At 39.7% G+C, this 10,073-nt stretch overlaps 1 protein-coding gene across 1 annotated transcript in view; it reads right to left on the bottom strand.

Moving 5' to 3' along the window:
• ppp1r13bb (protein phosphatase 1, regulatory subunit 13Bb) overlaps nucleotides 1-8,855 on the bottom strand; it is a 72,740-nt gene extending 63,885 nt beyond the window's left edge. Inside the window, 1 exon segment of the mRNA XM_039741829.1 lies at nucleotides 8,750-8,855. Coding sequence (XP_039597763.1) covers nucleotides 8,750-8,839 — 90 coding nt within the window. The 5' untranslated portion in view covers nucleotides 8,840-8,855.
• Between the last annotated feature and the right edge of the window lie 1,218 nt (nucleotides 8,856-10,073).

A 10,073-nucleotide genomic window follows, 5' to 3' on the forward strand; every position in this document is an offset into this window, starting at 1 on the left:
ACTTCTACTGCAAGATGACTTAGAGACACACTAAGAGGGAATAACAGAAGACATTAGTGACACAATAATAGAGGACACCTACAATGTGAGGACACTTTGAGACACACTAGGGAACCAATGATAGAACTAGGAGATGAAACACTACTATTCAGTAGAAATACTGCTAAATGATTTAGGGTCAAATTTAGAGTCTGTAAAAAAAAGATTGATGCAACTAATACTTGGTAAGCAAACAATAAGGTGACACCTTATTATGTGGTACTTACAGTATATTGTGTGGTGACTTCGAGACAAATCAAGAATCAATGACTCATCATGGGATAGGTGGGAAGTGAATGAGGTGAAACAGGGACACATTGGGAAGCAACAAGTAGCTAAGCAACTGTCAATTAGTGCAACATTAAGGTTCCTATTGCCAGTTTTGAAATAATAGATGACGTGTGGCTCTGCTTCTGTTTTGTCTCTTCATCTCATTATGTTCTCCGCTGCATCAAGGGATGGTCTGTTTTTTCCTGTTTCACATTTCTGGTCAGGGTGACCCTGCTTCTTTCAGAATGATACAAGTTGTCACTGGTTATATGCCTGAACAGACTGCTTTCTGGTTTGTTGTCACTCTATCATCCTGTACGTGACTCGACAAGATGCCACTTTTTTGTAAAATATATTACTTGCTTCTGCTGTTATGTACAATGCAAGTGTAACATTTCTTTACTAAGTAAATCAATGCAGACCTCTCCAAATCAAGTTTACTTTTGAGATAGCTGCTATAGATCATCCCACTTAATGCCAAGGAAGAATTCAACACAGGTGTTAATTTGAACATGTATGCTTCCTGTTGCTGTTCCCCAAGATGAAATTTGCACTTGCTACTGACATTTGTCCTAGCCAAATTTACCAGCAAACAGCAGTGTGAGAAGGAAGGAGATTTTAATTGAGACTAAAGATATTTTAAGTGGGTCTGTCTCTTCACTTTACAAATAATCCCCATTGCACATGCCTTCAACATGATAGGGGTAAGTTAAAGATTATCCCTCTTAAGTATGGGAATATTAATTATTCATTATGCATGCACTAGTAAAGCACAATAAAATAAATACATATGTGCTCAAGACAGGGACACATCCTCTTCATGTACATATGATGCCAATGCGTTTTACGACACTGCTGTAGAGGTGCATTATGATGCTCAAAATTTTAGTCAAAATTTTTTTTACTAATAAAAACAAAAAAAAGTTGCGACTCCAACAATCCTCATCTTGCAATTGTCTTCTCTCTACAAGGGGTGTAACTCCCTTAGCCTTATCCTGTGCCAATGATGGCAGGTAAAGCACACATATTTCTACAAAGCACTTTTACTTTCTGTACGGGAGGGACATTTATTTAACAAAGTGTTTTACAAACAGAGTGTGCGCCACAATTGCGCCCACATTGACATGTTTTAATGGCCAAATCATGTTCTTTCCTTGATTTGCGTAAGCACTATGGCAATAATGACTTTTGACCACAGGTCCAATGAACTTGCCATAGGGGATCAAAGTCGTTCCTAGACCAAACAAAAAGTAGAGTAAAAATGCCTGAACCAACAGAAACCATAGCTACTTCCAGCTATAGAAGGCATTTGAGCACACACACTAATAAAGGAGAAGGCAATTGTTTTCAGTGACTCTGTATAAGTACATCATTTCAAGCCTCAACTAGTAGACATTTCAAGCCTCAGCTATAGAACACATTAAATCAAGGACCCAGTCACTCACTGTGTGGAACTAGTATGTTTTCCCCTTGTCTGTAAGACATACTGTAGATTAGCTGAAAGTGGGTGAGTACAAGTGTTTGTGTGAATGAGCCCATTAATTGGACATCTAGGATTGATTCCTGCCTTGCATACGATTTTGCTTAATTTGAATTAAGTGTTTTCAGAATGTGATATCAAACAACAACAATGGGAGAAACAAAAGGATGGAAATGAACTGTCAGATGTTTCAGACATTAAAATACATTTTAAGCTCTTCATAACTCCAAAATGATTTATTGAGTTTGATGGATTTGATTAGTTTATTTATGCTGTGACAGACGGCTGGGGAGTCTGCACAGCCGGGATGCCTGGAAGCTGGAAGGACCAGGAGAGGACCAATACCTCCCCTGGGACACGAGAGAGCAACCACCCTGGTTCGCAGGTGGGCCACACGTTTGGAGCTGGAAAGCTCCACGCGATTGGGGCACGTGGCCACCACCAGGGTCCGCCCAGACGTTCCCAGAGTCATGGACGGAGGCACTTACGCCACAACAGGGAGTGCTGCTAGGCCAGGAGGCAAATACACCCAGAAGTGCTGCAGGAAGATCATGAAGAAGCACCTGGAGAACATCCGGGTACTGCATAAAAGGGGCCACCTCACTCCAGTTGAGGAGCCGGAGCTGGGAGGCAGTGAGACAAAGCTTGCAAGAGAGGAGTGGAGGCGGCAAGACAAGAATAAGAGAAAAGAAGGACTGTGAGTGATTGGTGCACTGTATTGGATAAAGGAAAATAAACGTGTGTATTTTGGACATAAGCTGTCTTGGTGCCTGTCCCCACAATGCATTAACAAGAGTTTTTTATACCATTTTTGGTTTTCAAGTGCACATGGAATATGAAATGCTAAGTCTGTGAAAAAATGTTGCAACACTGGACAGGAATTTAACAACATTCTCTGACAGTTTTGGCTCCTAGAACTGCCCCAAATACTTTGTGATGACACCCAATAACACAGAGGTGCAATGCTCAAAATAGAGCACAAATTGAAAGATGCCATCTGGCTAAATTGTCCACTGGCATTATCTTAACAGCCGCTCTTCAGCCTGCATTCTTCATCAGCCTAAGCTGCTGACACAGGGCTCGTGGAGTGTGTTCTCACTCTACTATCTAACCCTTCACCCTGACTGAATCCCACATATAACTGTTTACTTGCTAGGACGACACAATAAACAAGCTCCATCAGAACATCTCATTTTTATTTGACGGACTATCTGTCAGTCTGCAAGTAGACAGAGGCTGAGAAGGACAGGACACACTGACTCTTTTGCACCTTCACTAAGGCTGTATTTCTGCACTTTGTCTATCAACAGGTATACTGTTTAGGGTCCAAAACATTGCTAGAAGCAGCCCTTACCTTCACCAATCAACTGCTGGTGGAAAATTGATCCGTTAGAGGAAACCTACAAGAACACAGAGGGTACTGGCAAGCTAAACATGTTGGACAATGATCTAGGTTTCAAAGGTTGTGAGGGAACAAGCATTTAAACCAAGAAAATCATTCAAAGGAAGAGCAATATCTCTTTTTCTCTCTCTCTCTCTTTCTCAGTTAGATTGGTTTGCTGGGGCCGGAAATGCACTTTTCTTTCTCAAATCATTATAGTGGAATAATTATTGGATTAGGTGACAAGCTGGTTAGCAATTAGGCATTTTCGCTTTACTACTATGGCTGTGGTTTTCTTCTGTTGTTTCAATGCCTCTCTCCTGAATCTAATTTGATACACCATTATTATTATTAATTGGGAAAGGCAGCCATAACAAATCAGAGGGGGGGCTGAGTGTTCGACTATGAATTGTTGAACAATTAATTAGGAAATACTGAAAGGAAATAAAAATCACAATGTTAAACCCTGGAAAAGATAAAAGGGAGAGATACCACTTTATTAAAGCCTCATACCATGAGGAGTGCCATGTGTGAACAACATCGCCCACCTACGGGCCCCGTGGTCAGCTGGAAGGAGGCCAGTTCTGCGGGGCAGAACTCACTGCCCAAGATAGAAACATCAGCTGCCAAGGATTAAAGCAGCTGCGCTGCTGGAATGAACGCATACACCAGAGGTGTTTGTGGACCACTGCACATCTTATGCTAAGGGTTGCACTGCTTATTGTCCTAAAATTGAAACCAGGGTGGACCAGCATGTGGCTGCTTGAGCCAAACGTAAAGCAAAGAATTCAGGTTGATCCTGAAAACTCTGTTTTTCATAGTGAGCAACATAAAACACATTTATTCAGACAAAGTGAAGTGTGACAGGTTGCCAACAGCACAAAAGCCTTAAGTGACACCAAAACAAAAAAGAGTCTTCTTATCCATCATGTCTGATATGTGGATATTTCCACATAAAATATAACAGGCATCCAGTGAATCTCTTTTCCACGAAGCCACAGTTATCTCCATTTTTCTTACTAGCAGTAGCCAGCCACCTCAACATCAGTTTAACCCCACCTTCATTATTATTATTATTTATCCCCAATTCACATTTACAACAGTCCAGAATGGATTAAAGCATCACATCACAGGGCACTTCACATTCTCTAACAATTAAGGACTCCAGACAAACGACTACTAAAACATTTGATCACCACAATGAGGCCTTCAGTGGGGGGTGTCATCATGTTGCCTGTGAACAATACAATACTCTCTACAACACTTCACTCCAAAACCATATTTACAACTAGGCAGTCATAGCCTAGTGCAACAGAATCTGTTAAGCAGCAAGCATTTGTTAATTTAAAGCAGACACAAACAAAGAAACAAATTTAAAGGATACAGTACAAAAGAAATTAATTCGAGCCAGGTCAAAGAATGTCAAAGAACACCAACAGATTCAGTGTGTGCATAATAAAGTAAAAAAAATAAATAATTAATTAACTGAAATTATTTGGCATTTGTGGATATTCAAACCAATAAAATGGGGGGAAGGTTAACGCTGAGCATCACAGCTCCTGATATCCCAGGCTCATTCAGTGTTCCTTCTATATGCCAATTCCTCCCTCATCCCAAAGAAGTGCATGTTAAGTAAACTGGCCAAGTGTGAGTAAAAATGGAGGTGTGGGTGAGTGGCCTATCAAAGAGTGGAATCCTGTCCAGTGCTGTGTGACAGACCCCGACTTCCAGCTTTTCAGGACTGAGTGGACAAACTACATTTACATTTACTTATTTGGCTGACACCTTTATCCAAGGTGACTTACAACATTTATGATACAATTATTTACATTTCTTTTTAGTTTTCCAATTGGAGAACAGGCAGGTCAAGTAACTTGCTCAGGGATACACAGTATCAGTAGCAGATTTGAGCCCACAACCTCAGGGTTTGAAGTCCTAGGACCAAAGTCTTAACGACTACACCACCCTGCTTGCCATTACAACATGAATTCATGGTGTGTATTTGCCTAGTGGTAAATGCAGAAGTAAGCTTTAAAATACATAGTAAAAATAAAAAAATAAGTTGATCAAAAGAAATGTTTCGGTTTTAATATGTGGTAACCATAGTTTTGAACCATCTTTCACCCTCTTCCACCAAGGCCTGCAGGGAGGACCTTGTCATAGGCAGAACTAGCAGTACAATGATGATAATCTGATTACATGAATGTGAAGTTGTGTGAAAGGGGATTAAGAGAACGGCTCAAACTCATAGACTGCGCTCACAAAATGTAGTTCACGGAAGGTTGCTGAAGCCCTGTTGAAAAGCAGGATAATCATTTGCAATCCTATATGCAGAGATTCTGCTGCTCTAAACACTAAAGCAGGAAGCTGCACTACAAGTAAAAGTGCCTCTCCATTTGCAGTGAATGAAAATCGGGAATTTGAGGAAATTGCTGCAGGAGGAATTGGAGGTAATAAAACTTTAAAGAGTTCTGAAAAAGTGGCTATTTATTTTAAGAAGCACAAAGTGATTATTGTGGTAGTCACACAGTTTATTGTAATGTGAGCATCTTCCTAGCTTTTTGGTTTTCCTCCTCTATCTGCTTTTATTTCGCATTATATATGTCTTTTCAAGTTTCTGATTTCTGCGTTTACTGATGAATACAGACATTTTTGTACAACTCTGAGAGAATGTGTTGTGAAAGTACACTCTGAAAAACATAAGCCCAGGATCCCTGACTTTTCAGTGCCTACTCCTTCCATAATCTATCCTACAAAATATACACCCATGGTTCTGCTCACTATAAAACAGTATATTGAATTACTTGCTGGGTTTACATTATCTCTTTGTGTCTAGATATTCTATTGGGCACTCTGCTATAACTCCTTCCTCCCAAAGACACACATGTTAAATTCACTGGCAAGTTTGAATTGAGCTGGTACTAAGATCATGCCTACTTGATGGACTAGCACCAAGTCCAGGATTGTTTTTACCTTGGGGACAGTGTTGGCAGAAAAGGCTCAAGCTCCCCAAAGCCACAACTAGATAAGTAGGTAACAAAATGTATAGATGAATGGTTGCAGGGTGTCAAAGGTTTGTTTTTTTCCCAGTGAATGCAACAAGAAATTTAGTGATAACTGGCAAATTCTGCCAGTATACCATTTTATTTTTTCAAAACTCTGCCAAGGTGTGCTGTGTCTTCATACAGAAAGGTGCCACCTGCACTGTCATTGCTTTCTGAGGTACTACATAAAATACATTTTTCTGCTTTAGGCTGAGAACAAGTGGCAAATAAAGATTATAACCAAGCCAAGAACAGACAATTATGCTATTGCAGTGTTAAGTATTACCTAGAAAAGCTTACTTTTTCTACAAAAATATAGGCCAAGTTTGAAATTTGTCACAACATTCAATTTGAATTTTGCAGACTTTTACTTCATGATTAAAACAAAAAAGATTGAGGCACTGAACAACTTGGACACCTCTAGCCTTATTCTAGAGTGTGTTGGGTAACCTGTCTGCTAATCATGTGCCACTTCAAAGGCAGGCCAACTATTGACTGTCAGGCAGCCCTTCTGATGGTAGTAAGAGAAACACTAGTGCCTCATTCAACTTCCATTCAATAAAAATAACAACCAGAAACTTAGTGACGTCCCTCTGAAGAACTTGTACAACCAAAAATTGTGAAATCAAATGTGGTTATGTTGCCTTAAGCCAGTTGGTTTTAGTTTATTAGTTTTATTTCGCTAATCACTCGAAATCAAATACTATTACGTATGCTACTATTTTATACAACTTTTTTTTATGCCATCATGATGGTTGAAAATGTAAATAGCTGGAAGCTGATTCAAACAAATAATCTTGCCAAGTACAAAGTAAGAAGTAAACATGCCCATGTTTATGCCTATAATTCAGTGAAATTCACTCCTTCAGATACACAGTCTAATCAATTATATGATAAAACACTTATAATGGAATGTAGATCATCTTATTTTACATAACATTCCTGACAACACCACCATCACAAAGTGTCTGAAGAACCTCTATCAACAAGAGTCTGAAATTGAGTAGAAGTACATTAAAAGAATATGTGCCGAATGTGGGTCAATGTAGTAAAGCCAAATCAACAGATGGCAGACACCGTGTCCAAAATCAAATATGGCAAATAGAAAAGAGCTTTGAATTAAGACAAAGAAAGGGTCATTTATGAAAGCCGTATGTTCAGCAAAAACATGAAAACCTAGCTCTGTCTGTCATTCTGGAACACAGCAGATCCATTGATAAACAAAGGAGAATATAATAAGCGTGAGATCAAATGCAGTCAAGTCTTAAAAAGGACACTTAACCTTGCCAACTGGTCACTGACTCATTGCCCAGTCACAACAGTGTGCGATGGCCATCTTCACAACAGAAACTGGGAAATTAAATGGGAAATTGAATGAGTTAAGCCTTCTGGTCGAGGTCAATGTCATGAGGGAACTAGCAGGTCAGGTGATGGCAGCCGAATCTAAATTGCCCAAATGTCTGTCAAATTAAACCATGAAACAAAATGCACAAAATTGAAACTGAAATCCTTCTCTCATCTCATTCAAATAGTCCATCTTCTAGCCATAACTTCGGACAGCATTTCCTTAAAAACTGAATTGTGGCATTCAGAATTTTAGGAATGTCTTATGCTAAACAAGGCAGCATATTTTTATATGCTTATCTATCAACCAATTTTAATGTATTTAATGCCTGGAACACATACCAATGTATGCAGTCTTGAGAATACTGGCCTCTGCTCATTCCAACCATTTTCTTAATTAGAAACCAATTCTTGCTGTTAATAGAATGCATCTCACCTTAGCTCTGTTTCTAGTACAGGATTTACATTTGTAGCAGGTGCCTGTCCACTGCAGACACAGCTATTAGTGTGCAGCAGTCAAATCTATCACTAGTACTAGCAACCAGTACTCACCCCAACAGTCACCCTTCATAGAACCTTACATTATGATCACTAGACAACATGGCAGAGTGAATAATGCACTGGATTTTACACTATAAGGCTGCCAATTCAAGTCCTACTATTGTCTCATTGTATTAACTCTGACCGAGTTACTTAACCAACTTTAAAAAAACAACGAGAACCATCCCTTAAATATAAAACAATATCCGTAAAGGAAATAACTGAAGTTGTAGCGAGAAATGGTTAAAATAGCTAGAAAATGCACACATGGTAAAGCCAGAATCAGGCTGCTCATCAAGCATGAAATAAAGATCTTCATACTTACAGCTTGTCTCTCAGATCAGTGCAGTTTGCTGGCACAGGGCAACACTTCTGATTGAGATTAAACAGTATATTACGACACGTACCTTAAGAAGACAAAAATCACTTCATTGCTAGCTGCCCACCCAGACAGAGCTGCTCCAATCCAGATATCAGCAGTTCAATCTGTAGAAATGCTAAATGTCTTTGGGTTTTTTTTTTTTTTTAAATCCCCACCAAAAAAAATAAAAAAATGCAGAAAAGCATAAACTAAACAGAAAATGGCATCCTCTGAATGGAGGCTGTGAGCACAGTAATTTTCCAAAGCCTAGCCATAACACATTCTTGTACCTTGTCATGTTTTACTTTCTCACGCAGCCAAGGTGTACCCCTCGATTTGTGAAGAAGACTACGTACAACCATGGTGAAGTATTTCTTCATCAAGCTGTACGGGGAGCCACTACTAACAGAACGAGCTCTTCAGAAGATTCCATCCCCTCCCCTTCCCCCAGTCTGTTCTCTGGAGGGACTCAAGTGAATACGTCACCGGGCCCACTTAGAACTAGACTCCCCAGGCACGCTAATGACTGCGGCACTGATAAGACGTACCTAGTGATACAAGACAGGCGCCATTGTGACAAGGAGGCGATAGCGAAGCTAGGAAAGCTCAAAAGAACAAACCGAACATTGATGTAGGGTCCTGGCAGGGGCCACCGGACCCAGAAAGGCCTTAAGACACTGAAAGAATAATGTATGACTTCCCAGCTTCAGACACAGAGTTTAAATTCCCGTATAGACTGTCTCACTTTTAGGCACAGCCCCTTATTTCCAATGCAACTCTCTTTCCTTCTGATCTGTAGAAATCTTAACAAAACTACAGGCATAAGACTGGCCTACAGTCACATAAATCCTATGTCTAAATAACAGCAGCCTGACTATAAATTAATTGGGACTTCTTTGAGGGTACAGAGACCCAATCAATATATAAATAAAAAGCTCTAAATAGAAAAAAAGGCTAAATTTTGAGTGGAAGTCACAGTACCTCCTCTATGCCCCTGCAAAAGAACCATGCTGGCTTTATTACAATACACCCTTCGTTTTCATGCTGCTTCCCTCTCCTTGTAAAACAGCAGCTGTTATTTTGCCTCCTCCAAAATCACAAATTTATTTCAATGTGAGATAACACAGATTTGAGCAGCTTCTATACTGTTTGAAAACTCCAACATCTCAAAAATCTCTAGTTGCCCATACAAAGTTATTAGACTGGAGGGATCTTGAAATATCAGCCTTCCCCATGAATGTTCATTTTACCATTGCAAAACCTTTTCATGAAGCTTGACCAGCCAGAGTGTCCAGACTTTGCCTCATTCTTATTCCCCTTTTCTTCTTCTAGTATTTGTGATCAGCTCTCTTGGTATGTCATTCTTTTGTACCTTGACTAATGACACAGACACTGCTGGGTCTTCTATCAGTTCTCGTTGGCAGCTGATTCCTGTGCACATTCTTTTAACATGCTGACTTGGTGAAAGGACACTTCCATAATTTACACAGTGGCTTTACATTTACCTGTTGTGCTATGTGATGATGTGTGCAATGAAATGTACTATATAAAATACTGAATGATTCCTTTATCATAGGGTGGCACAGTTCTTAACACTGCTGCCTCTCGACTCCA

The sequence above is a fragment of the Polypterus senegalus genome, chromosome 18 (genome assembly GCF_016835505.1).
Source record: "Polypterus senegalus isolate Bchr_013 chromosome 18, ASM1683550v1, whole genome shotgun sequence".
Taxonomy (NCBI): domain Eukaryota; kingdom Metazoa; phylum Chordata; class Cladistia; order Polypteriformes; family Polypteridae; genus Polypterus; species Polypterus senegalus.